General features: G+C 58.9%; 1 protein-coding gene across 4 annotated transcripts; it reads left to right on the top strand.

The window, feature by feature from the left end:
- The first annotated feature begins 2173 nt into the window (after positions 1–2173).
- On the top strand, positions 2174–27420 carry PLXNB1 (plexin B1). 4 transcript variants are annotated; one of them, XM_072721007.1, is made up of 38 exons: positions 2174–2219; positions 6373–6425; positions 6985–8097; positions 8871–9053; positions 9388–9516; positions 9613–9713; positions 10005–10137; positions 10416–10572; positions 10819–10927; positions 11002–11110; positions 11460–12146; positions 12350–12472; positions 12669–12791; positions 13079–13172; positions 13248–13420; positions 13584–13735; positions 15520–15625; positions 15768–15904; positions 16191–16367; positions 16549–16720; positions 16905–17147; positions 17885–18061; positions 18139–18287; positions 18776–18876; positions 18980–19197; positions 19363–19541; positions 19689–19755; positions 19988–20134; positions 20988–21156; positions 21418–21521; positions 21597–21681; positions 21924–22096; positions 22299–22459; positions 22557–22704; positions 24332–24396; positions 24538–24613; positions 25461–25535; positions 26671–27420. In XM_072721007.1, exons 3-38 carry the CDS (start codon positions 6991–6993, stop codon positions 26773–26775), a joined length of 6414 nt encoding a protein of 2137 aa, XP_072577108.1. In that variant the 5' UTR covers positions 2174–2219; positions 6373–6425; positions 6985–6990; the 3' UTR covers positions 26776–27420. The 4 variants fall into 4 exon arrangements, with proteins under 4 accessions (XP_072577108.1, XP_072577107.1, XP_072577106.1 ...); XM_072721006.1 differs by lacking the exon at positions 2174–2219 and adding an exon at positions 2503–2748 and having other exon boundaries at positions 5609–6425; XM_072721005.1 differs by lacking the exon at positions 2174–2219 and adding an exon at positions 2517–2748.
- Positions 27421–27653: the final 233 nt, after the last annotated feature.

A 27653-nucleotide genomic window follows, 5' to 3' on the forward strand; every position in this document is an offset into this window, starting at 1 on the left:
TTGAGGCCTGGGTTTTTGTTTGGATTGCCTGGCCTGGCCTTTGCTTGCCTGACTCTCCGTCTCGTGTCAGATAGCCAGGGAGTTCCAGTGAGTGGAACCTAGCCTGCACACTACTGACCATAGTGACTTGCCTTGTTTCTGGATTACTTTCTCTGCCAGGGTGGGGAGAACCTTTTGGTTCTAACACTGGAGGGATGATCAGAAGAGAGCAGGGAAGAAGGATCAGGGGAATGGTTGATAAATATTGCTGGGGATGTAATTACAGAGATTGGTAGCCAGTCTGGGTCCCTGTGCAGAGAGCTTTGGGCAGCCTTAGTATGCCCCTAGAGTTAGGTGTCCTTCCATACACAGACTAAGGACAGCCTGTACAGGCAGGGGCAAAGCTCATCCCATCAACAGTGTAAAGTAAATGGCAATGATGGGGAGGGGCCTCCCAGAGGTGAGAGGTGCAGTGGGGGATCCTGGGGTGGACTGCCTGGAAAGGGATTTCCCTTTTCAGAGAACAGCAACCTTTGACCTCCTGAGTAAATGGCCATGAGTGGCCTGGTATGTCCTTGAGTAAACAGGAACAGCCAGGAGCACTCTGTACTCTCTGCGGGTCTGGAAAAGCCACTCCTTTGAGAGCATGTGGAGGTATGTAGGATCTGTGGGGAGGGGCTCTGTGGGCTGGGACTTGTTTGCCTGGGCCTGTGTAGAACCCACTCTCAGCAGGGGCCTGTGGAGCCAGTAGGGTTTCCCATGAGATGCCCTCTCTCCTTGGAGCCTGTTATCAGGCTTGGGCTGTGTTCACAGTCCAACTGGTCCCATGGGTTCTGTGATCTGAGTGCCTGGTCCCTTGGTCATTGGTTACTCTATTTTTGACCTTGTTTCTTTGTGTAATGGTTCCTCAGGATGGCGTGGGATGTTCACCCTCCTGATGGCGTAGGAGGTGCCACATCTGTGTACAGATGAGGGGTACTGTGGGGTTTGGAAGTCCTGTGTCCCTCTTTGGGATGAGGTAGGTCCTAAAGAGTGTGCACTTGAGTGAATGAGTTTGAGGAGGGGAGGATTCCAGACATGTGGGAGAGGCCCCCCACAGGCTGCACAGGCAAGAGAGCCAACTGGGCTGAGGTGGGTGGTGGGTGTGGGGGAGTGGTGGAGCATAGGTTAGAAAATGAGGTGGAGGGCCTGGTTTCTCTAATGCCGGAAGCCAGGAATAAGGGAACTGGGGAGGCAGGGCCATGCCAACCCAGGTAATAGAAAGGGGGTTAAAGGAAAGGGAGTGATCTGAGAAGCTGGTGAGAGAGAAATTGGAAGGCAGAGTTGGGTAAATGAGAGCCAAGGCAGATGCTTGATGGGGAGGGAGGATGACAGGTGGCAAAAGAGTGCCTGTGGTGTTGGCTCTTTGGACAGTAGCCAGTGTTGGTGACCTGAACCTTCTGGTTGAGGCTCTCCCTAGCCTGTGGAGCCTCTGGGGGCTTCCAGGGTGATTTGTGTGTGACAGATTTTGCCTCCCAGGAGGCTATCCCAATGGTCTTGAGCCAAATCCTGCAATAGTCGTAATGGATGGGCCAGGTGCTGGCTCCCGAGTTTGCAGTGAGCAGGCCAGGGTGTGTGCAAAGGGCCCGGCAGAGGGCACAACTGGGCCTCTGCTCAGCAGTTCCTCCCTAGGAAAGCCCAGGTATTTGCCAGTGAGAGGGAGTCCGGACTTGCCCAAGGCTTCCCGGCTTAGGGTGGGTCCAGGTACAGGCCTGGGAGGAAAAGAAAGAAATGTGCCCTTGCTTGTGCTCTTCCCAGCCCGTGTGCCCTCCTTTAACAGCCGGCTAGGTGTGGTATCACCTCCACTTGCCAGTGAGCAAACAGGCGTGTGTGGGGGTGGGGGTCAGGTTACTTGGCTTAGTGGTGGCACAAACCCAGGCCCAACCCCAGAGCCTGTGCTCCTCTCCACTGCTAGAGATTGGGGCGGAAGGAGGGGGTGGCAGTCAGGGAGTCCGGGGAGCCGGGGCAGTGGGAAGAAACCAGGCGCCCAGAAGTTCAGGTGAAGAAAGTTGGAGAAGGACGACCCCAAGAAGGGAAGGAGGGAGCTCGGGGCGCCGCGGAGCGGGGGTGCCAGGGGGCGCAGGGAGAGGCCAGGCGCGGCACCAGCACACCTGAGGGTGCGGAGCGCGCCCCCCGCCCCGCCCGGCCCCGCCCCGCCCCGCCCAGGAGGGCTCCCGGTTCCGGTTCCTGGCGGCGCGCAGGTGAGGCCCGGCGGGTGGGGCGGGGCCGCCCGCGCTCCGGGCCGCGCCTCTCGCCCCGGCTCGCCCGGCCGCGACCCGCGTTGCCGTGGCTACCGCCGCCGAGCCGCCCGCGCCCCCACGGGGAAGGGCCGAGTCCCCCGCCCTCGGCAAGTGCGGAGCCCGCAGGGCTGGAATGCGGGGTCCCGGGCGGCTCGAGGCCGCGCGCCCGGCTCTCGCGGCTGCTTCCGGCCTGGCCTTGGCGGCGGGCGGGGGGAGGGCGGCCCGGCGGGCGCGGGGGGAAGGAGCGAAGCCCGGCCCGGCCGGCGCGGCTTTGTCTCCTTTGTTCCCGGTGGTGGCAGCGCCGCGGCGGGAGGGGCGGGCGGCGGGCGCGCTTTTCCGCCCCTCGGTCTCCGGGTAACAGCTGCAGCGCCGCCGGAGCCACCTCGGGGGGGCGGGGGGCAGCGAGGCCGCCGCGCGCAGATCCCGAGCCCGCAGCGGCCGGCGCCCGCCTCGGCGCGCTCCTCCTCCTCCCGCGGGGCCCGGCCGGGTGGTGAGTGCGGGGCCGGGGCCGGGGCCGGGGCCGGGCCGGGGCCGGGGCGGGGGCGGGGGCGGGGGCGGGCCGCCCCGGGGCGCGGGAGGTGGGCAGCGACGCTCCCGAAGCCGTCGGGCAGGGGCGGCCCGGGTGCGCGGTGGGCAGCCTCGGTCCGGACAGTTGGGACCACACTTCTCCACACTGAGGCAAACTCTGGCGGCTCCGCCTGTAATGCGATTGGGAGACAGAGGAGGTGGAGCTGCTCCTCCGCGCCCCCTCCTCGCCGCCGCCTCAGCCGGGACCGGCCGGCCCCGTCCCCGCCCTCCAGGACCACTGGTGGGGTCCTTGCCCTGCGGCCCAGGGAGGAGGGACGAAGAGCCGGTGGGGGAGGTCGAGGCTTCCCTTTCCAGGCTGCGTTCGGTGCCACCGACAAAGGCGGACTGTGAACCTTGTTGTTGGGCATCTGCAGAGGGGGGCCCCCCCACCTCCCTGCACGACCCAGTCGTTGGGTGATTGATGAGCGCTCCTGAGCCCTCCAGGGTATTGCAGAAATGGTGGACCCCTCCACCCCGCCTGGGCACACAATGCACTGCAGCACTGTCCATGAATCTCGTCTCCCGAGTGGACCCTGGGAGCCAAGCAGGAGAAGGGGAAGGAAAGGCCAGTTTCCTACTGATCCCTGTGACTTGGTAGATGAAGGCTGGGTATCCCCCCTCCAGATGTGGAAGGGCAGAGCTTGTTAGCCTCTTTGGTTGGTGAGGACAGCCCCAGGAAGACCCTGGAGGTGCCTTCTCTTTGCAGATAGACGTTGGGCAGCTGTGGCATTTGCTGAGAGGTTCAGAGAAAGATGGGCCCAGAAGAGACCTCAAGGCAGGCCTGCGGCCCGGGTACATGCAGGGTTAGGCTTCGCCTGTGAGTTTGGATGAGGCCTGAGATCTTGTGATCCTGCAAGTTGAGGACACGAGGCTTGGCTCCAACCAGCCTTTTCAGTCTGCTCTGGCCTGGTTATTAATAAAAGTGGGCCTCACACCTTGTCCCTTTGAGAGGCCAGGTGTCCCAGAGAGGGACGTGAGCCCTGTATCTCCCCTCCTGGCCAAATTTCTTTGGCTGTGAAATGGGGGATCTCTCCACAAGTAAGGAGCACCTGCTTTGTGCTAATATCTTTCTTAGTGGCTGGGGGCTCTGAATCGAAAGCCACTTTTCTTGCCGGCAAGGCGCTTTCAAGTCTAGAATGGGGAAGGTGGGACAGAGAGAAAAGTGACCTTGGTTGGTGCCGCTCCTGCCAGGCACACGCCGTTTCATATTTAATGGTTGGAGCCCTCCTGCCTCCCATTCTACAAACTGGATCTGTAAGGCTCAGCCTGAGGCAGAGCTTCTGTCCACACCAGGGTGGTAGCTGGGCATGTCCATTCCATCCACCATAGGGATCCTGGGAGGGACAGGGAAGGCTCTCCTGGGATATGATGGTTCAGAGTCAGAGTTAGCCAGCTAGAGAGGGAGTGGGCATTCCAAGCAGGGAGGAGTGTGAAACAGCTCACAGTTCAGACCAGCAGGAGCTAACAGCATGTGTGGGGGAGCCCTGGCATGGATTGGATGGAAGAGGGCGTGGACTAGAGGGGTTTGACCTTTATTCTTCAGGCCTGGGGCTGCCCCAAAGACTGGGGAGAGATATACTCTGATTCTGCTTGAAGATCCTGTGAGGTAGGAGGGGCAGCCTGGAGGGACTGGGGGCTGCTCTGGCCTGTGAATTCGAATGCCCAGTAGGGAGGAGATGTCACTGACGGGCCTTTCTTCTTTCTCCACCTGCGGTTAATGGGGAAGAGTCCTGCCTCGGTGACTGAAGAAACCTGTCACTTTTCCCAGAGTGGCTCAGCCTCCAGCTTCCTTTGTGGCTGGCCAGGAGCTCTTCTGATCCTTTCCATCCTCCTGTGGGCCACTTGACCCAGTTGTGATTTTACATTTGGGGAGTGTCTTGGTTGCTGCCCCTTGAGGGCTGGAAAACCTTGGCACGCAGTAGGCTCTGAGCAAATGTTTTTAAGCGAATAAAGGAGTGACTCTTGGTCTAACCATGGACACTCTGCCCCTAGCACATCCCTGAGCAGGAGGTGGCCGGAGGGAGTGAGCAGTAGCTGAGTGCAAGAGAAAGCCTCTCCCATTCTCAGGCAGACTCTGTCTTCCCAGAGTAAGAAACTTTCCCCCCATCCCTTGGAAACAAGGTGGGGGGCTTCTGGAACCCTGGCCTTGCCATAGTCCTGGGTTCACGACTCTCCCTACTATCCCCTTTCCCCCACCCCCTCGGGTAGCAAACAGAGGCGGCCTTGTTCCTGCTCCCATAGAGCTGCCCTGTTCTCCACACACTAAAAATGGAAACCCCCAAGCTATTTTGGGAGCAGTGCCCAGCTGGGCTGTGGCCACTGCTCCCCTGCTCCCACCAGGCTGCTGGACCCTTCTCTGAGACTTACGCCCAGCCTTCTCATTGCGGGACAGTCTCAGCAGTACCTTGGCGGGGTCTTGGCTGGGAGGAGCCGACCCTGGGCTGAGGGAAGCTCTCCCTCTTGCAGACTGGCAGCTGGGGATGGGAGGGGCTGGGCAACATGGACTGGGCAGAGGCCGAGTAGAAGTTATCTCCCGGCCTGGGAGCAGCATTTCATCAACCTAGTGTTCCTGACTGGGGACCACCCGAGGCTGGGGAAGATAGTGTTGCCATGGTTTTCAGCTCCCAGCAGGCCTTAGCAGGGGCTTACAAGGAGGGATCTGTGAGGAGAGCAGGGACCCAGGGTCTGAGGAGACCCCGGGGGTGGGCAGCACAGCTGGACATGGTGACTTCTGGGACAAGCCTCCCCCCAACCCTGGGCCCTGGCTCTGCTCTGACCTGCAGGAGAAGAAATAGCAAGAGATGTGCTGGCTTCCAAGGCCCTGTAGGCCTTAGGGCTCGAACCAGGGAAGTGTACATGAATCTGTGTGTGTGGGTGTCTGAATGTGGGTGGGTGTGACATCTGCTTGTGTGGAATGCCTGTTTGTGCAATGTGTGTGTTTGTGTAAGGAGGTTGTGTCTTTGTGCAGGTGTCTAAGTGTGTGTGGCATATGGCCTGTGTTTCTCTGTGTGTCTGTGCTATGTGGACGTGTTGCATCTGCATGTATCTGCATGTGTGCAAGTGCCTGTGTGCTTGTGTGTGGGCGTGTGCATGCAGGGCCAGTGGCATGTATGTTTCTTTGTGTATGCAAGCTTGTGTTTCCCTATGTGCCAGTGTCAGTTTGGGCTAGGATGGTCCCTGGCCTGTGTGGTAGGTATGTACCTGGGTGCCCTGATGGAGTTTGGGCAGAGGGTGAGAAAGAGTTCCAGGAAGGGAGAAGGGGCTGCAGAGGGACAGGGCCATACTGGGGTGGGGTGGGGCTGGGCTCTGCCAGCTATGGGGCTCCTTCCTAGCTGCCCTTTCCCAGGCCCTGAGGGTGCCTGGTTCCGCTGCCCTCCTCCTCCCTGTGTGGGCTCTGAGGAGGCGTCCCCTGTGGAATGTGTTTGGTGGCTGAGGGCCAGGCTGGGCCCAGTTCCACTGGCAGGCTGGGCAGCGGGAAGGGGAGCCTGGGCTCCCACATGCCTGCAGCCCAGCCCCCAGCTTCATGTTCTGCTATCTCCCTGGCTAGGTGACTCCCACACAGGTCATGCTGTTATCTCCTGATCCAGTCGGCCCTGCCAGGTGAGCCTGACCTCACACCTAGGCACTCGGGAGAAGTGTAACTCCTTCTTCTTAGGGCTCTCCAAGGTGGGGTCCAGTTTCTCAGGCCCCAGCCCTGGCAGCCTCAACCTCCCTCATCTTGTCATTGGTTCTGTGGTTTCTTTCTGGATTCCTGGCCTTTTCAGAGGGGTCCTCTCAGGGCTCTGGGCCTCTCTTTCCCCTCACTTGCTCTCTTACCTATTCCAGGCCCCAGTCCCCTGGGGTTGGGTTGTTTTCCACATCTCTGCCCCCCCTGGCCCCTTACCCTCGGACCCTGTGGTGACATAGGCCAGTGCAGGGCAAAGGGGTGGTGGGATGGGATGGAGGTCTCCTGAGACCATAGTGCTTGCAGAAAATGAACAGTGTTGAAGTTACCAGGAAAAGATCTGACCCCTTGCTAGTATGTGGTCCTGGGGTCATCCTGGACCACAGTGCCATCTAAGCCTGGGCCTCCTCTGCTCACTCCCTGGGGTTAGGAGAATCATCTTGGTGATGTGATCCCAACAGTGGCCCTTCAGCACTCCATCTCTCTCCTTGCCAGGTGACCATGCCTGCCCTCGGCCCAGCTCTTCTCCAGGTGTTCTGGGCTGGGTGGGTTCTCACCCTCCAGCCCCCTCCACTGGCTGTTTTTACTCCCAATGGCACGCATCTGCAGCATTTGACACGGGATCCCACCTCAGGCACTCTCTACCTAGGAGCCACCAACTTCCTGTTCCAGCTGAGCCCTGGGCTGCAGCTGGAGGCTACCGTGTCCACGGGCCCTGTGCTAGATAGCAGGGACTGCCTGCCACCTGTGATGCCAGATGAGTGCCCCCAGGCCCAGGCTACCAACAACCTAAACCAGCTGCTCCTGGTGAGCCCAGGGGCCCTGGTGGTGTGCGGGAGTGTGCACCAGGGGGTCTGCGAGCTGCGGCGCCTGGGGCAGCTTGAACAGCTATTGCTGCGGCCCGAGCGCCCTGGGGACACCCAATATGTAGCCGCCAATGATCCTGCGGTCAGCACAGTGGGACTGGTGGCCCAGGGCTTGGCTGGGGAGCCCCTCCTCTTCGTGGGGCGAGGCTATACCAGCAGGGGTGTGGGGGGTGGCATCCCTCCCATCACAACCCGGACCTTGTGGCCGCTGGATCCCCAAATTGCCTTCTCCTATGAGGAGACGGCCAAGTTGGCTGTGGGCCGCCTCTCTGAGTATAGCCACCACTTCGTGAGCGCTTTTGCACGTGGGGCCAGTGCCTACTTCCTGTTCCTGAGGCGAGATCTGCAGGCTCAGTCTAGAGCATTTCGTGCCTACGTGTCCCGAGTGTGCCTCCAGGACCAGCACTACTACTCCTATGTGGAGTTGCCTCTGGCCTGCCAGGGTGGCCGCTATGGGCTGCTTCAGGCTGCGGCTGTGGCCACATCCCGGGAGGTGGCCCAGGGCGAGGTGCTCTTTGCAGCCTTCTCCTCAGCCGCTCCCCCCACTGTGGGCCGGCCTCCGTTGGCAGCTGCCGGAGCATCTGGAGCCTCGGCCCTCTGTGCCTTCCCTCTGGACGAGGTGGATCGTCTTGCTAACCGCACGCGAGATGCCTGCTACACTAGGGAGGGCCGTGCCGAGGATGGCATTGAGGTGGCCTACATTGAGTATGATGTCAACTCTGACTGTGCACAGCTGCCGGTGGTGAGTCCCAGCTGATTCCTGTCTGGCATTCACAGCTGCCCGAGGACTCTGAAGGGAAACTAGTGGTGGTGTGGGGGCTGATCAGGTCAACGGAGGGAATGTACTTCCATTGTGCCTGGGTGATGGAGAGATACCTTACTGAAATTGTGGCGCTCAGGGTTTGGAGAGCCATTCATAGCTGGGCTTGGACTGGGCTCTGTAGAGGTGGTGTTTGTGTAGGTAGACTGAGGGTGTTTGGGGTCCTAGGGTATGGGGCAGGGACCTAGAATGTAGGGAGTTAGGCCCTGTTTCAGGTTTTTGAGCAAGAGTCTGGTGAGGTTGAGACTTGTTTGGCTCTAGCTTCTGGATGGATAACACAGGGAAGAAGCCCCACTCAGGGGGACTGAGTGAGGGAAAGGTAGTAGGGGCCTAGGGGAGCAGACCTGGACATGAAGACGCAAGCTGGTAGACAAGGGGAAGACTGAGTGCATAAGCTGGGGTTGGGAGAAGGTGGAACTCCAGATGGGTGGGGATCAGGAGCAGGGTTAAGGAGCTGCTGGAGCCTGTCCAAGGCAGCTGAGGCCATGCTAAGGATGCAGCTGTGGGCGATGTCAGGGAGGGCTGGCAAAGAGACTGGGTGGGGATAGGGCAGTCTGTGGTCTCCCGAAGAGAAGGGTGAGGGAATAAGGCTGTCCTGGAGGCCCAGCAGAGGAAATAGAATCATTTAGAGAAAGCTGGCTGGGCCAGGGGATTGTGATATCCAGGGAGGGCCTTATTAGTCTTGCTGCCTGTAGGATACCCTGGATGCTTATCCCTGTGGCTCAGATCACACGCCCAGCCCCATGGCCAGCCGTGTCCCCCTAGAAGCCACACCCATTCTGGAGTGGCCAAGGGTCCAGCTAACAGCTGTGGCAGTCACTGTGGAGGATGGACACACCATTGCTTTCCTGGGTGACAGTCAAGGGCAACTGCACAGGGTGAGTCCACAGGAAGTACTGGGCTCTGTCCCACGATAAATTGCTGGTGACCAGCCTGGGCTGAACTATGCCTCTGACCCCTAAGGCTGGGACGAAGGATCTGTGACACACCCCTGGCCCCAAGACTAGGAGAGATGACTTTATGCTTCTCTTTCCAGGGCTGGGTGGTTTTTATCTATGACTTCCCCATCCCCTCCCCATGGTTTGGGTGGCGTGACCTGTACTGCCTAGGAGAAAGTTCTGCTTGTAAATTGCTTCAGTCGTGGGGAGATGAGAGGGTCTTGGGTCTATGGCCATGGACTTGGGTACCAGAACTTGTGGTCTCTGATCTCAGGTCTACTTGGGCCCGGGAAGTGATGGCCACCCATACTCCACACAGAACATCCAGCAGGGGTCTGCTGTGAGCAGAGACCTTACCTTTGATGGGTCCTTTGAGCACCTGTATGTCATGACTCAGAGCACAGTGAGTACCAGGCGAGAGCTGGGACCTGGCTGCTGGGAAGGGCCTTGGGCTGGGCCAGGGACCCATGAGTCACTGGTGTTTGGATTGCTGTCATAGCTTCTCAAGGTTCCTGTGGCCTCCTGTGCTCAGCTCCTGGACTGTGCATCTTGTCTTGCTCACAAGGACCCATACTGTGGGTGGTGTGTGCTTCTCGGCAGGTCAGTGCTCTACTGACTCCTGACCCGGATATATCCCCCAACCCCAGCCTCCTGCCCTAGCACTGCACCTGCATAACTGCCCTGTCCAGTATTCCTGGTCCTTGACCCTTGACTTACAACCCCTGAGCCCTGGATGCCCTACTCTCCTTCCTGCATCCTCCATCCTGGACATCAGAGGCCTGCCAGGGCAGATGTAGCCTAGTGTCAGGGCCTGTCTGAGGATCCTGCCTAGGTCCCCAGTATTGGAGGTGCCCTCCCCCATGAAGGTGGATCCCCATCATTCTCATGCAGGTGTAGTCGCCGTTCCGAGTGCTCACGAGGACAGGGCCCAGAGCGGTGGCTGTGGAGTTTCCAGCCTGAGCTGCGTTGTTTGCGAGTGGCAGTTATAAGTCCTGCCAACATCAGCCGAGAGGAGCGGAAGGAGGTGAATGAACAGAGCAGGCGCATTCCTCACAGGGAGGGCTCTGGTGATGGGTCAAGACTTTGAATTTTAGTGTCAGTGGCTCCAAATACCACATGGCCTTATATGAGTCACTTCCTGTTGGACCTTGCTTTCTGTTTCTAACCCAGGCTAAAAGGCAATTGTGAAGGCTCAGGACCCCCAGCCCTTGGGGGCTGCCTGCCCTTGAGCCTGCTTACATTGGACACCCCAGAAACAAGCCCTGGTCTGCTCCAACAGCCTCTTGTGGCCTTTCTTGGCAGGTTTTCCTGTCGGTGCCTGACCTGCCACCCCTGTGGCCAGGGGAGTCCTATTCCTGCCAGTTTGGGGATCACCAGAGTTCTGCCCTGCTGACCAGTTCTGGTGTGATGTGTCCTTCCCCAGACCCCAGTGAGGCCCCAGCACTGCCAAGAGGAGCCGGTGGGTGAGAGAAGGGGCCAGCCCCCGGGGCCTGGGAGCCCCACACTCGCATCTTGCCCCAAGGGGTGCATTTGGGGTGAGGTGTGAATCTGGGCCAGGAGCCCTAAAGTAGCACCTTTCTCTGAGTCTCCTGGCTAGTCCCCAAGTCCCTAAAGTATCCATTTTGTGCCCTGTGGACTTCCCCAGACCCTGGGCTCTCCTCCCTGCTGATGGTGCTAACCCCATTCCCTCTCTCCCGCTTTGCAGACCACGTGTCCGTGAGTGTGGAGCTTAAGTTCGGTGCTGTGGTGATTGCCAAAGCTTCGCTCTCTGTCTACGACTGTGGAGCAGTCACTGAGCTCCGCCCGTCTGCACAGTGAGTTCCTCCCCAACCCCCAGCACCTGGGCTCCCCTGCGGTGACCCCTGCCCCATGGCTGTGCTCTGTGCAGGTGCCAGGCCTGTGTGAGCAGCCTCTGGGGGTGTAACTGGTGTGTCTGGCAGCAGCTGTGCACGCACAAGGCCTCATGTGACGCCGGACCCATGATTGTTAGCCAGCAGGTGAGCAGGACCTCTAGCCAGGCCCCACAGGGTTGTGTGGGTTTCTCTGATGGCCCAGGGTCTGTGCACCTACCCACCCGCGGGCTGCTCTGTGTGGCGGACTCACTGGAGTTTGAGGAGAGACGTTTGTGGCTGAGCGGCAGGGGAGGTCTGGGCCTCATGCCCCACCTCAGCACAGATGCCCCTGGAGCCTGCCCTCCCCTCTCTCCTTTGGAGAATTAACGGGCTGTTTTTGTTTCTTTTTCCCTTGGTCTCCTTTCCTCTTAACACACCCTTTGCCTGCCTGCCACCTGCTCCCGCGCCTGCCTGCTGAGTGGCCCCTCCTGTCTTTCTCTGCCTCCCCCTTCAGAGCCTGCTTCTCTCCCCAGCCCCTCCGGCAAGAGATGTACCCACCCCCTTCCCATCCCAAAACCCCCAGGCCCCGGTCACCCCTGCTCCTGACACCCTTCCCATGGAACCTGGGGCCCCCTCCACAGCCACAGCCTTGGATGTCCCACCTGGGGACGGGCCTTCCCTGCTCAGCCCCTGGGGGCCAGGGACAGGTCCTGGTCCCGTACCTGCCTCAGCCTCCACAGAGTCACCTCTCCATGAGGAACCTCCCCCTCCCGACCCCCCCAACAGACCTGGAACCGCTGTCCCTGCCCCCACTGACTTGGGACCCATGGCCACACCCGAAGACCTCTCAGCCTCCCACCCATCGCCCTCAGATGCAGCAGCACTGCCCCCTGCCCCTGCAGACCCCGGCCCCGAGGCCGACCCCTCTGCGGCACTCCTGGACCAGCCCCCCGGCACTGCTCCCGCCACTACTTTCCCAGGGGCCGCTGGCTCCGTGAAGCCCGCTCTGGACTGGCTCATGAGAGAAGGCGGCGAGCTGCCTGAGGCGGACGAGTGGACAGGGGGTGACACACCCGCCTTCTCCACTTCCACCCTCCTCTCAGGTGATGGAGACTCGGCTGAGCACGAGGGCCCTCCTGCCCCCCTCATCCTCCTGTCCAGCCTCGACTACCAATACGACACCCCCGGGCTCTGGGAGCTGGTGAGGCCCAGCCCAGGAAGGAGGCCTCAGGGGAGGGGACGCAGGGCAGACTCGGCCCTTTACCTGCAATTCTGCATCTGGAGGGTTCAAGGGGCAGGGTGGGTTCTGCAGCTCCATGCTGACCTGGGCCCCAGGTTCTGCATGGGGAATGGGTGAGTTGACAGGGTGGGCTCCATAGACTGCCTTGCTCTTGGTGTCTGCAGGAGGAGGTGAACCAGGGGGCCAGCTCCTGCCCTTGTGTAGATAGTGTTCAGGGCTCCACGTTGATACCCGTCCATGTGGAACGAGAAGTCCGGCTGCTGGGCAGAAACCTGCGCCTCTTCCAGGTGGGCGCATTGGGTTGCTAGTGTACTTGCAGCCTCCTTGGCTGTTGACCAGCTACACACAAGCCCTGGAGAGCAGGAAGAGGGCTTGGCCCCAAGTCTCAATCCCAACCCAGGGGCTCTGCTAGGGGCCCTACAGGGCTCACTGGGCCCAGCTCCTACTGCTGCCTGCCCTACCAGCTGTGTTCTCTGCCCCCAGGACAGCCCAGGAGACAATGAGTGTGTGATGGAGCTGGAGGGCCGCGAAGTGGTGGTTGAGGCCCGGGTCGAGTGTGAGCCACCTCCTGATACCCAGTGCCATGTTACATGCCAGCAGCACCAGGTATGGATCACGAATACCTGGGTGGGCAACAGTGTGCTGGCCACAGGCTGGCTCCCAACCTCAGCTGGCTCACCACACTCATCCTAGCCCAGCTGTAACCCTGTGACCTTGAGGGAGTCTGGGTAACCGGCTCTGACCTTTGACCCTATGTGCCTGAGGTCCCTGCACCTCAACTTTGACCTTGTGTTCCCGCAACTAGTCATTTTGGTCCCTTTTTCTGACCACCCCCTCCCCAGGCCTGATGCCTCCCCTAGCCCCAGGCTCTGACCTCACTCCCATTTCTCCAGCTCAGCTATGAGGCTCTGCAGCCAGAGCTCCGTGTAGGGCTGTTTCTGCGTCGGGCTGGCCGTCTGCGTGTGGACAGTGCTGATGGGCTGCATGGTGAGCTAGTTGGGGCCTCTGGGGCCCTGGGGCTCCTCCACGCCTGCCTCTCACTTTTGTCTCTGCTACCCCCAGTGGTACTGTATGACTGCTCTGTGGGACATGGGGACTGCAGCCGCTGCCAAACTGCCATGCCCCAGTATGGCTGTGTGTGGTGCAAGGGAGAGCATCCACGTTGCGTGGCCCAGGAGGCTTGTGGCGAGACTGAAGCTGTGGCCACTCAGTGCCCTGCACCCCTCATCCACTCGGTGTGTTGAAACACTGGTGTGTCCCTTCCTCACCGCTGCCTTTAGAGGGAGGGCGGGGGTACTGTGAGTCCAGGGGGCCCAAAGGTGGGAGACTGGAACTGCCTTTTCAGGCTGCCAAAGGTTGACTGGTGGGTGGAGGTGAGCAGTCCACCTCTTGGAACAGGTAGAGCCGCTGACTGGGCCTGTGGACGGAGGCACTCGTGTCACCATCAGGGGCTCCAACCTGGGCCAGCATGTGCAGGATGTACAGGACACGGTCAGGGTGGCCGGAGTGCCATGTGCTGTGGATGCTCAGGAATACGAGATCTCTAGTAGGTGAGTTGGCTAAACCAGTAGGAATTCAGCACACCTTGTAGGCTCCCCGATTGGCTTTCCCACTCACAACTGTCCACCCACTCCCTACTCATCTGTCCTTCCTTCTCCCCCTTTCCTTTTTTCTGGTCACAATGCCTCAGAGCTAGGGTTGCCATTTGAAACCCCAGAGCACTCACCTCTGCTTTGTGCACAGATATGCGTGTTCCTAGTGTGGACTGCTGGGGAACATTGCTGGACCCAGGCCCAGTCACTGCCTAGAGCCAACAGGTGGCCCTGTCCAGGTGTTCTCACCTGGCTCTCTGAGTGACTGTGAATGTAGTTGTGGTAGCAAGGTTCTCAGACCCCAGATAGCTGTGCTCAGAGGCTGACCTTCCACCTGCTGCCCTTTCTTCTCCAAACATTGCCTCAGGAGGGCTCTTTAGGAGGAGGGACTTGTGGCCCGCATGCTGAGTGTGACTCCTCTGTCCAGTCCCTGGGATCCTGGCTGCCTTCCCAGGGCCTATAGCTGATAGAGGTTCCGGTCATGGTAGCCTGGCTGGCAGCTACAGGGTCCCAGAGGTGCCCACACAGGATATTCCCAAGGAAATCTCCACAATCAGCAAATCCCAAACCTGACTGAATATCAGAGTTACCTGGAGAGCCTTTCCAAAGCCACCAAAGGAATGGGTCCTTGGAACCCACCTCAGAGATCTGGATTCTCAGCAGGCCTGTGCTGGGGCCCCATAATCTCTGTCTTATTTAATTAATTAATTTATTTTGGTAATTTGTATTACATTTTTTTTAAAGATTTAATTTATTTATCTTGAGAGAGAGAGTGTGAGCAAGCATACACATGTGCGAGAGTGGCTGTGGTGAGGGTGGTGATGAGGAGGGGCGGGGGGGAGGGAGAGGGAGAGAGAATCTTAAGCAGGCTCCATGCTCAGAGACACAGAGCTTGATCTCATAATCATGACCTGAGCTGAGATCAAGAGTTGGACACTGTAACTGACTGAGCCACCCAGGCACCCCTCATAATCTGTATTTTAAACCAGACTTTGTTAGAGCATGTGGTTTCCCCCTCACTGAGTCGTGGCCAAGACCTCTAGGTGATTGTCTAGATTGTTAATGATTCTAGAACCATGAGACTAAAGTAACTTGAAAAGTGATTTATAAAGAGATTAAAATATTCTCTTGCTAAAGTTCCTCCTAGGTATTTTACATATCACTTGTTCTGTTTTCCGAAGTGTTGGCAGTGAGTGTGACAATGTCACAGAATCGAGCCACTGCCAGGTTCACATTGGGGAAATTAATTTGCCCCAAGCTTTTGTTTTCTGGCTGAGAACCAGCATTTTCTTAGATTGCTCACTTTCCCTTTCCATCTACCCCCAGACCTGACTAGAGGCTTCCAGGGATTTTTTTTCCCTGAGGAAATCAAGTTTCCACCCCTTTGCAAATGGTGTGGTGCATGTGGCGATGGCAGCCAGTTAGGCCATTCATTAGCTGGGCACCTCATCCCCACAGCCTGCCTTGCAGGGTTCCTTGTAAATTTGTGCCACACGGAGAGGTAAAGTCCTCTTTGTTAGAGGGCTTTAGGGTTGGACTTGGATGGTTGAAACTATGAATGTAAATTCTCAGATGCCAAAGCCCTCTGGTGTGCCATAAAGAATTCCCTCCAGCGCAAGAAGGTCTCTGTCAACCTTGGGAGTGAGAAGAACACGTGATTTAGTGGGGCAGGGAGGGAGCATCCGGTCAGTTTGAGGGGCCCTTGGTGCAGCCTGGCACCCCAGCCTGCCCTGTGCCCACAGCTTCGTGTGTATCACTGAGGCCAGTGATGGGGAGGTGGCTGGGGCAGTGACGGTGGAGGTGCCAGGAAGAGGACGCGGTGTCTCAGAGCACGATTTTGCCTACCAGGTGAAGTGGTTTTCCTCAGTACATCTAGTTTTGCCTTCCTGGGCTTTCCTACTCAAAGGCCTTCTTGTCTGCCCCAGGCTACTCCTGCCTCTCTGTTGGTGGCTTCATGTTTGGCTGTCTCTCCCTGTTCCACTTCCCACAGGACCCGAAGGTGCATTCCATCTTCCCAACCCGGGGCCCCAGAGCCGGGGGCACCCACCTTACCCTGCACGGCTCCAAGCTCCTGACTGGGCGGCTGGAGGACATCAGAGTAGTCGTTGGAGATCAGCCTTGTCACCTGTGAGGGCTGCTTCCTCATTCTGCCAAAATCCATGTGCTCTAGGAAGAAGACAGAGGGGTGGGATGCTGGGGAGAACAGCGAGGGGAGAGGGCCAGGTCTACTCTGTCAGAAAGAGGCCAGACCCTTTCTAAGGTGGGGCTGTCATGGGAATGTGGCCTCCAAGCTCACCTGTGGAGCTTTCAATCAGCTGAGGGAAGTAAGCTGAGGTCTGAGTGAGTCCTGTGGCCCAGAATCTTCTGTGTCCCCTTCCTGGCCCTGCCTTCCATTCGTCCCTCCCTGCCCTAGGCTCCTGGAGCAGCAGGCTGAGCAGCTGCGGTGTGAGACCAGCCCATACCCTGTACCTGCCACACTCCCTGTGGCCGTGTGGTTTGGGGCCACTGAGCGGAGGCTTCTGTATAGCCAATTCGAGTACACATCAAACCCCAATGTCACCTCTGCTGGCCCTGCCAAGAGCTTCCTCAGGTGCTGGGCCAAGGGCGTGGCTGCATGGCATGTACTGGGGCTGCAGCTCTAGGATGTGGGGAGGTTGCGGAGCTTTCTATGGAGGCTTGACTCCTATGGTACTGGGAGTGGGGGGCATGTGGCTTGGGGCTGGGCTAGCCTGGTTCTCCTAGCCACCCATGGGTCATGGTCTGTGTTACAGTGGAGGACGTAAGGTATGGGTCCATGGCCAGAATTTGGATGTGGTCCAGACACCAAGAATCCGAGTGACTGTGGCCCCAAGAACCCTGCAGCCTTACCAGGGGCTTGGGCGGAGGCGCCGTGTGATCCCGGAAACAGCATGCTCCCCCGGTGGTTCCTGTGGCGGTCATCACGTAGGATATCTGTGGGCATCCCCCATGTGCACTGGGCTGGCCATCACCCACATCACCCCACATGCCACCCTGTGCACAACCATGGTTGGCGGGTACTAAAGAGGCTATCCTTCAGTCTTTGCGTGACCTCCTTCCTGCATGGCTCTCAACTGATCCTCCCCCGTTTTTCCTCCCTCTGCCCCAGTTTGAGGAGCCGTGCCACGTGAATTCCTCTCAGCTCATCACGTGCCACACGCCTGCCCTCCCAGGCCTGCCTGAGGACCCCTGGGTCCAGGTGGAATTTATCCTTGACAATCTGGTCTTTGACTTCGCAATGCTGAACCCCACACCCTTCTCCTATGAGGCCGACCCCACTCTGCAGCCCCTCAACCCCGAGGATCCCACCATGCCGTTCCGGCACAAGCCCGGGAGTGTGCTGTCTGTGGAGGTACTGTTCCTGCTCACACATGGTGGGGCCACATGACTCTTCACTTTGCTGGGCACTACTGCTGTGTGTAGGGGCATGACAGCAGAGCAAGGACCTGTGCATGGACCTGGCTCCTTACCCTTAATGTGGTGAGGGCTAAGGGACCAGTGGTGGGCTGCCCAGCCTGACACATCTGCCTGGGGCTTGGGTCCTGTAGCCTGGGTCCCAACACACTCTGTGGCAGGAGTCTGAATGGCTACATGTAGATGGTTTGGCACATGTAGTAACTGGGTGGCACGGTACACAGTAGGTGCCTGGGCTAATGCCCATTTGGCAGCTTGACTCAACGTGGACAAACAGTTGGCATGGATTCTGACACATATAGTAGGTGGGCATTCTGAAACCCATCATCATGCACCGTGTGGGCCAGCAGACACAGCAGGGGATCTGGCTTTGTGAGGTAACTGGGCGGGATTCGGGGGCAACTATAACCGTCTGGATTTTTAGCTCTGGAGAAGTAAAAGTGTGAGGCAGGAGGATGGGAAGGGCAGAGGAGGGTCAGGGGACAGCCTGAAAGATACCCATGGACTGTCACCTCTCCTGCAGGGGAAGAGGTGCTGAGGCACCATCAGCCCTGCCCCTAGGGATGGGTGTCAGGACCATCCTTCCCCCATTTAGGGGGAAAGGATCTGAGTGACCACCAGCAACTCCCCTTAGGGAAGAGTTCTGAGTGATCCATCAGTGACCTCGTGTTCCAGGGGGAGAATCTGGACCTTGCAATGTCTAAGGAGGAGGTGGTGGCCATGATAGGGGATGGCCCCTGCGTGGTGAAGACGCTGACCCGTCACCACCTATACTGTGAGCCCCCCATGGAGCAGCCCCTGCCCCAACACCATGCCCTTCGAGAGGCACCGGACGCCTTGCCTGAGTTCACGGTCAGTAGGTGGGCTGTGGGCTGGGCCAGGCACTGGGCACGTGCTGAAACCTTACTCACAGGTGCCTTCCTGTGTAGGTGCAGATGGGAAACCTGCGCTTCTCCCTGGGCCATGTGCAGTATGATGGCGAGAGCCCGGTGGCTTTTCCCATGGCAGCCCAGGTGGGCTTGGGGGTGGGCACCTCTCTTCTGGCTCTGGGTGTCATCATCATCGTCCTCATATACAGGTGGGTGCAGCTGGATATGGCTGGGCTGAGGCTGGATGGGAAGGGGAGACTAGCCCAGGGGTCAATAAACACATTGCCTGTAAAGTCCCAGAGGGTACCAATTTTAGGCTTTGTGGGCTGGGTGGCCTCAGTGGCTCAGCTCTGCTGTTAAGCATGCAGAAGCAGCTATAGACGATATGTAAACACACGAATGTGGCCATGTGCCAACAAATCTTTGCAGAAACAGGTCGTGGGCCGGATTTGGCCTGGTTGTAGTTCGTTGATTCCTAGGCTAACCACGGGGCTAGGCTGCAGAGAGGGTGTGACTTGCCCAGGACAGGACAGTCTAAATTATTCTGGGCTAAGTCTTGGCTTGGCTGGGCATGGCCATGTTGGACAGTATCAGCCTGGTCCAGGGTGAGGCTGGGGTAGATAGGCCTGGGCCAGGGGCACCAGAAAGGGCTCTGGCCTTGTCTGGCCTCCCCCTTCCTAACCTTGGTGCTGAGCAGGAGGAAGAGCAAGCAGGCCCTGAGGGACTATAAGAAGGTCCAGATCCAGCTGGAGAATCTGGAGAGCAGTGTGCGGGACCGCTGCAAGAAGGAGTTCACAGGTGAGGCCGCCGGCAATGGGCCTGAGCACCCTCTGGGGCTCTGCCTAAGGCTGTTCCCACAGTGTGGGATCCACACCCAAACCTGGCCTCCTCTGCTCAACAGACCTCATGACTGAGATGACCGATCTAACCAGTGACCTTCTGGGCAGTGGCATCCCCTTCCTTGACTATAAGGTGTATGCTGAGAGGGTCTTCTTCCCTGGGCACCAGGAGTCACCCTTGCACCGGGACCTGGGTGTACCTGAGAGCCGGCGCCCCACTGTGGAACAGGGCCTGGGGCAGCTCTCCAACTTGCTCAACAGCAAGCTCTTCCTCACCAAGGTGCCACGAGGCCCCCCACAGGCCTCTCCACAGGACAAAGCGGGTTGGTGGGGGGGGGAAGAAGCGTCTCCTGGTCCCACCCCTTCTGCCCTGCCCCCTGCCCTTTCTGTGTCCTTCCAGTTCTGAATGGGCCCCTCCCTCCTCCTCCTGTCTCCCTGGCACCAGTTCATCCATACCCTGGAGAGCCAGCGCACCTTCTCAGCTCGGGACCGCGCCTATGTGGCATCTCTGCTCACCGTCGCACTGCATGGGAAGCTCGAGTACTTCACCGACATCCTCCGCACCCTACTCAGTGACCTGGTGGCCCAGTACGTGGCCAAGAACCCCAAGCTGATGCTGCGCAGGTCTGTATGGCTGTCGAAAGCCGTAGGGTTATATGTCTGTAAGGGCTGGGGCTAGGAGCTGAGGCAGAGCTCCTAACCCTCTGGGGGTTTGCTGCTGCTCAGAGCCCCGAGGCCCTGCCCCTGCCCCAACCTTTCCCGTCATCCTAGGACAGAGACTGTGGTGGAAAAGCTGCTCACCAACTGGATGTCCATCTGCCTGTACACTTTCGTGAGGGTGAGAAGGACAGAGGTGGATGGGGCTTGGGCTCTGCTCCAGGGTGGGGCAGGACTCTAAACTGCGTGGCTTCTAGTCCCCATGCAGCATGTCTGCTCCTACCCAGCTTGTCTCTGTCACCTGGGGCCCCTTGTAGCCTGTCCTCTGCCTCATCATGGGCCATGTCCCATACAACTTCCTTTCATGCCTGTTACCTGCCCTGGGGGTCCTCACTGCCGCGTCACTTCTCTAGGACTCGGTAGGGGAGCCTCTGTACATGCTCTTCCGTGGAATTAAGCATCAAGTGGACAAGGGACCAGTGGACAGTGTAACTGGCAAAGCCAAATACACCCTGAATGACAACCGCCTTCTCAGAGAGGATGTGGAGTACCGTCCCCTGGTGAGGGAGGGAGGAAGCCAGTGGGAAAGGGAGACAGGGAGGGAGGGAGGGAGGAAGAGACTGCATGAACACATTCGTGCACAATGGTGTCAGCCCTTGGTGAGGATGAATACGATGAGTGTGTGTGGTCATTATGAATGTATGTGTCTGGCTTGCAGATAGCCTGACTTCCGGCTGGCTGCTGGAGAGAGGCCCTTGGTGGGCTTAGCAGGACAGAGTCTTGAGGGCCAGTCCTTGAGGCAGAGGGACTTGAGGATAGGACCTCAGGCTTGGGATGGGGTCTGTGTGGACACAGCCAGGGTTTGGGGAGCAGTCCAGGTCCTTGCACTGGGCCAGGGCCTGAGTGTTTGCCTGATTGGTGTCATGCCAATTGCTGTGATGCGCCCACCAAGCCAGGCGCCAGCTCTGTCAAACCTTACGTCTCTTTCTCTGGGTTGCCTTCCCTTGGTGGAGTCCCTTCCTTAGTGACTCTCATGGGGTACCGCTGGGAAAATCTCATTCAGGCTGCACCAGCCCTGCTCCTCTCTCAGGCTGGTAGGGACTTGTCACTTCTCATGCAGGCTTCTGTCAGGTGTCTCAGCTTGTCCGGTTGAACCAGGAACCTGGGGACCTGAGTTTTTTCTGCTGTTCAGCCCATAGACATTTACCTAGTGCACTATGCTAGGTGTTGTGGTCACAGAGGAGGGAGCTGCTGTCCCAGGGAGGTGGGGGGTGGGGCGAGTGGGTAAAGAGATATGAATTAGGGACTCTGGTGCCTGGAGGTCAGAGGCAGTGGCTTCCTCCTGGGCTGTCTGCGCCTGGGCCATTCCACGTGTGGCATGAGCCCTGATTGTTCCTGTGGATACCCTGGCAGACCCTGAATGCACTGTTGGCTGTGGGGCCTGCCGCGGGAGAGGCCCAGGGTGTGCCTGTGAAGGTCCTGGACTGCGACACCATCTCCCAGGCCAAAGAGAAGATGCTGGACCAGCTTTATAAAGGAGTACCTCTCACCCAGCGGCCAGATCCTCGCACCCTGGATGTTGGTGAGGGTGGAGGGGAAGGGTAACCTGGGGGACTAAGCCGGAGTGAAGGCTGGGCTCGCCCTGGCCCAGGCCTGCAGGGGCAGAGGTGGGCTGTGGAATACCTCTATACAGACCCTCTCCCATGGTGAAGGCACCCCCCCATCCTACTTTTTGCAGAGGTTGGGTGATGTTGCCCCCTGATGGTGGAGCTCATGACCCTATGGAGGGACACAGGAAGGGTGTCCCAGGAGCCCTAGACCAAGTCCCACCTTGCTCTTGCAGAGTGGCGGTCTGGGGTGGCTGGGCATCTCATTCTTTCTGATGAGGATGTGACTTCAGAGGTCCAGGGTCTGTGGAGGCGCCTGAACACCCTGCAGCATTACAAGGTGGGAGGGGTGAGAGCGGAAGGAGGGGTAGGGTGGGGTGGCGCTGGTGGAGGGGTCACAAGCTGTGGTTAGCAGGTCCCAGATGGAGCAACTGTGGCCCTGGTCCCCTGCCTCACCAAGCATGTTCTCCGGGAAAACCAGGATTATGTCCCTGGAGAGAGTGAGTACTCCCCCACCACCCCCGGCCCAGCGCCCACCCAATCTCCATCCTCTGCCCTTGCTTCGCCCAGTCCCCAGTAATGGGGAAAGCCCTCTGGACCTTAGGATGGGCTTGTGTCTACTTCCCTTCCACCTGGAGAAACCCTCAACCCATGCATCCACTCCTGGAAGTTGGCAGGAGCCTGGGGGCCCAGGGAAAGTGGTACCTGATGAGGGGTGATGAGCTGTGGGGTCTTGGCACAGGGACCCCCATGCTGGAGGATGTGGATGAGGGGGGCATCCGACCCTGGCACCTAGTGAAGCCAAGTGAGGAGCCGGAACCTCCTAGGCCGCGGAGAGGCAGCCTTCGGGGCGGGGAGCGTGAGCGAGCCAAGGCCATCCCTGAGATCTACCTGACTCGCCTACTGTCCATGAAGGTGGGGCAGGAGGGATGGGTTGGAGGCTGGGGTCAGGGACAGGACAGGCAGTAGGCCTGGCTTGTGGGGGAGGATGGCTACTTATAGGATTTGAGGGTGGTGTGGGTGGGCACAGGTGTAGTACCCCAAGGCATCTGGGGCTGGGCTGGGCTGGGGCTGAGGTCCCCTTGCTGAGTGCACCTTGTGCTTACCCCCGCCCCAGGGCACCCTGCAGAAGTTTGTGGACGACTTATTCCAGGTGATACTCAGCACTAGCCGTCCCGTGCCGCTTGCTATTAAGTACTTCTTCGACCTGCTGGATGAGCAGGCCCAGCAGCACGGCATCTCTGACCAGGACACTGTCCATATCTGGAAGACCAACAGGTGGGGGTGGGGCTGGAGCCGGTTGGGCCAGGTGTGTGTGGGGTCTTCTCTCCTGCCTCGCCAGCACACTCATCGGCCATGCTTTCCCTGCCCACAGCCTGCCGCTAAGGTTCTGGATAAATATAATAAAAAACCCGCAGTTTGTGTTCGACGTGCAGACATCTGATAACATGGATGCAGTGCTCCTAGTCATCGCACAGACTTTCATGGATGCCTGCACTCTGGCCGACCACAAGCTGGGTCGGGTGAGTGGGTCAGGGTGGATACGGAGGGCATAAATGGAGCGGGGTAGTAATGGGTCAGGGATGGGTGGTGCTGTGTGTGCACAGATTCCGGAATGTCAGGGAGGAGGGCTGGGGAGGCCTCTGACTCCAGCACCAGGCCAGGCTTTGTCCCTGAGCTCCCTGGAATGTGGCAATGCCTCAGTCTTCAGAGATGAACCCTCAGGAACCAAATCCACCAGGTGGCCTGGAGCTATTCTGTGACCATAGAATCCACCTGTTCACCTGGAAACTACCTGGTGGCCCCGCATCACCTCAGGCTCCCCCTCCTCCAAATCGTAGCCAGAGGCCCAGCGATCAGAAGTGACCCCTGCTTCTTTCTCATCCCCCACACTCAGGGGTGGAGGAGGTGTCTGCCTGCCAGTGCAGTAGACAGGAGAGGCCAGGGCAGTGAGTGTCAGGCGTGGAGCAAGGTGCTGGGGAGGGGAGCTGGGAGCACATAGGAGAGGCCAGGGCTTGTCTGATAGCATGTGGTGGTGGTGGAGTGTTGTCACAGTTGTAAGAGCCAAGAGAGTCGCATGACAGATAAGGGGTCACTGCTGCAACTGCTCAGGCCCTCAGCAGACAGGGCTGGTGGCTCCTCAGGCCCATGAAGGGAACCTGTTACCTCTTGAGAGATCTATCTCTCGATCTCTGTGGGGAAACAGAATGTTAAGTTCTACTCTGTAGTGTTGTCTTTTGGGGCCATTTTTGTTCTGTGCGTTCTTGTCAGCCTATAATGAGCTGAGAAGCACAGGGTCCCACCAGGATCCAGGGGCCACCACAGGTGAATGCTGTGTGGTGGCCGGGTTTTTGCTCAACCTTCACACTGCTGCCCCCCCTCCCCCCGCCCTTCCCAGCAAAAGTGCAAATGCTTGCTGAGTAGCTCAGGAATAGTCCAAACCAGGAATGCCAAAGGTCCCCCTCACGGAGTGTTGGTGAGGAGGCTTGCATGCTGACTCAGGCTGAGGACTATGACACTGCCCACACAGGGCTGGTGCCATCTTGCCTTACCCTCCTGGCTGCTGTAGGATGAGGCAGCAGGTGCCGAGTACGGAAGTGTACTGCCCAGAACTCACTGCTTCAGGGGCAGAGCTGGGATTGGAACCCACCTCTTGGTGGAGGATGTGTCTGTGTGTGTTAAGACATGGGTTCTGACTTGAGAGACCTGCTTCAGGCACCAGCTCTACCCCTCAGGGTGAAGTGATGTGGGGCAATTTACTTTAATTTTCTGGATCAGTTTCCTGATTTTTAACATGATTATGTCGGGAATGAGCAGCATGTGGAGAAGCAGCATTAGGATTCCACAGAGCACTGCCCCCCCACCCCCATGCCTGTTCCCTGCTGGACGCAGGCGAAGGCATGGGGAGCTGAGAAGTGACCTTGTAACAATTTGGGGAGAAGCTCCAGGTGACAAAAGCCGAGACTGGACATCAATGGAGGTGAAGGGATAGAGGAGGTCCTTGTAGAAAGAAATGGGTCAGAGGGACCAACCATCCCAGTTGCTGGGGATTGAGGGTTTCCTGGGATATTTAAAACTGAAACAGTGCTGGGAAAATTGGGACAGTTGGTCACCCTAAGGGGGCTCTCTTTCTTTCCTGCTGGTGCCCAGGACTCCCCCATCAACAAACTTCTATATGCTCGAGATATTCCCCGTTATAAACGGATGGTGGAAAGGTATGAGGGCGAGGAGATGGGTCTGGAAGAGGGATGAGTGGACAGATTGATGGATGTTTATGGCTGCAGCCTAGGGGTGGGCACTGGTGGGGTGAGGAGTGGCTCATTTACCTGGCAGCTGCCATATCTGGTCTCTGGCAGGTACTACGCAGACATCAGGCAGACTGTCCCTGCCAGTGATCAAGAGATGAACTCCATCCTGGCTGAGCTGTCTCGGGTACGGCCCTCCCTCTGCTTCTTGGGTTGGGCACAGGTGTCCTGCCGTGAAGGTCCTGCTCTTTTGCAAGGAAGCCCTTGGGGCCTCAGCAATCCCATGAGCTGGCTGGGGCAGGACACATATTATCATCATAAATGCAGAACGTTCCACTGGCCACTATAAAAGGCCAGGGCTCCCAACATCTCACTGCAGAGCAGCAGAGACTTTTCCTGGCAGCTGCCACCTAACCTGACTCACCTGGCTAGTTGGGTGCCTGCAGCCTGTGCTGGGATCTGGGGACAGTGCATCCAAGGCAGCGAGGTGGCTGGGATTCAGCCCCAGGCCTGCCCATGTCCCCGTACTGCTTCCCTCGGGGGTGTAGATGTGCCCCCACCTACTCCTAAGCAGCCCCAGGGAACTTATAAACAGTGCTTCTGAAACAATGATGCAGACCACAAGCACACGCAGTAACAACTGCAGCTACAATTTGGTGGTGTTGCTGGGGGGTGCTTTGTCCACTCGCCTGACCCCCAGGGGAGCTCCACAGGTTAGGTGCATCAGCACCCTTGTCCTGACGAGGAAGTGCAGATTCAGAGATGGCTCTGTGGAGGGGCCTGGTGTGACCTCACGGAAGACGTGAGGGAGATCAGAGCTGACCTATGCTGGGTCACAGCCCGTAAGCGGCACCTGTCCCTGCTCAGCCCTGTGACCACTGGGGCCCTGTTCATGCTGCAGACCTGGGAGCCCTGGTGTGTAGATGGGGCTGCCTGCCGCAGGGCCTGTCCCCTCCGCCACCTCCTCCCCTATTTCCCAGGCGTCCTCTGGCTGGTGACACATTACTCTCTCTCATCTCTTGTCTCCTCCCTAGAACTACTCTGGGGACCTCGGGGCACGAGTGGCCCTGCATGAGCTCTACAAGTATATCAACAAGTACTACGACCAGGTGGGCAGAACCCCGGGCCCTGACCCCTGCCGGGGCCCCCCAGGCACAGAGCAGGCTGGGGAAGCGCTCTGTGGGCCTGGGCCCTGGAACTGGCTGTGCTCTAGCCTGTCCTCGGGTTACCTCCTCAGCAGCGGCAGGGATCCCAGACACTGGGGCAGGGCCCCTGGGGCATCTGCCAGGGCCCGGAGGTGGTGTGGATGATGTGCTAGGAGGGACACACAGCTGCCCCCTCTGCCCCCACCTCACCCTGGCCTGCATCCCTCCCCGAGTCCACAGTGGCAGGGTGCCATGCGCGGCCTCCTCTGTGGGATGCACGCACTGCCAGAGAGGAGGGCCCTGCCAGGGTGGGCACGGGCACAACCAGCCAGTGAGGGGGCTGTCTGGGGGATCCCTGGACTGGGCCTCGGGTCCAAGTGCCCACGAGTCAGCCTGCTAAGTGCCTGCAGAATTGTCCACCAGCCACATGGCTGTTGCTGTTCAGAGATGAGGCGGTGCCTTCCTCGTGGTCCAGGCCTGGAGTGAGGACAGTCATTCCATAAACGTGTGACACAGAAATGTGAACTCCAGGCACCCCGGTCTTGCTCCAGCAGTGCTGGCAGGGAGGGAGGGAGGCAGGGGTCTGTGGTGCGTCATGTGCTCTTGTGCAGTCAGGGTAGGGACCCCCCCGACCCCATCTGCCCTGTGACAGCCGCCATGTGTCCTTCTGTAGTTGCTGGTATTAGGTTAGCATCTGTCCTGCCATCAGTGAGCTCCATGAGGGCAGGATCACGTGTGTCCCATCATCGTGGGGTCCCTGCTTCTTGCCTGGTGGGTAGGAGGAGCCAGGGTGGCTAGAACAGGGCTCCTAGGGGGCTTGCGGGGACCAGGCCGGTATAGTGGGTGCAAAACGATTTTACCAGTGGAAGTGAATGTTTGTTACCGTGAGTGCTAAGTACTGAGTACTGAGTAAGTTCTCTCCTCTCTAATCCCCAAAACCCTATGCTGACTTCACCAGCCAGGCGGTGAGGAAGTGAGGTGGTTCATTGGCTTTCTGGGGCTCCTTTCCCCTGGCTGTGCTGCAGTGTCTGAGGTGGCCAGCTGACGTCTGCGGGTGAGGGTGGTGGCGTGCTCCCCGACCGGCCACTCTCTGTTGCAGATCATCACAGCCCTGGAGGAGGACGGCGCAGCTCAGAAGATGCAGCTGGGCTACCGGCTCCAGCAGATCGCTGCTGCTGTGGAGAACAAGGTCACAGACCTGTAGGGACCTGGCTAGCCCTGGCCTGCCATTGCCTCAGCCCTGCCTGAGCAGCCCGGGAACCGTGAGGGAGAAGTCACCTTCTTAGATGCCTGTAGTGCCTGACAAGCAGAGTTAGTGGAAGGTGGCTTCCAGTCTCCTGGGGCCTCTGGCTTGGGCCCTGCTGGACCTACCTCGCCGGCCTGGGGCCTTCAGGCTGACCGGGTGGTGCCCAGCCTGCTCCCTGAGCCCAGTGACCCTGTGGGCTGTTTTGTATGCGAGGTCTGTGTGTGGGGAGTCAGGGACTAAGGGCTTCCGGAGAGTGGCTGGAAGGGCCTCCAGCCCCTGGAGAGACTGTACTGTTCCTGAACACTGGCCTTTATCCCACTGGGATTCGGAAGGAGAGGAGGAGAACCCCACTTCCTGTCCCATCCTCCTCCATCATCCCTGACCTCAGTTTAGCTGCCTCCGGCCTTGCTGCTGCCACGTCCCTAGGTCCGAGAGATGAATGCCCTTGCTAGGCCACTGCAGACTGACTCCTCTGCAGGGCTGGCTGCCTCCGGGCCACTGTGCCTCAGAGGCAGCCAGTGGTGAGGGGCACCTGCTGCAGGGGCCTGGATAAGAGTGGTGGCCCCACTGACCCAGCTCTTCATTAAAGGATAACACTCTGAATGGTGTCTGTGTGTGGGCTTGGCCCAGCCCCTCCCTTGGTAGGAGGGTGGCAGCTTGCACCTAGCAGGCACTGGAGGGAGTGCGACCTGTACCTTGTGACCCTTGGGTGAGGCTGCAGATGGTTGGGCTGGCTGGGCTCTTTTTGGCTTCTGGGCAGGCTTGCTGGGGCAGACACTTCTGGGAGGAAGTGAGAATCCCATCCAGGATGGGCTGGGGCGCCAGCAACCTGAGGC

The sequence above is a fragment of the Vulpes vulpes genome, chromosome 9 (assembly GCF_048418805.1).
Source record: "Vulpes vulpes isolate BD-2025 chromosome 9, VulVul3, whole genome shotgun sequence".
NCBI lineage: Eukaryota > Metazoa > Chordata > Mammalia > Carnivora > Canidae > Vulpes > Vulpes vulpes.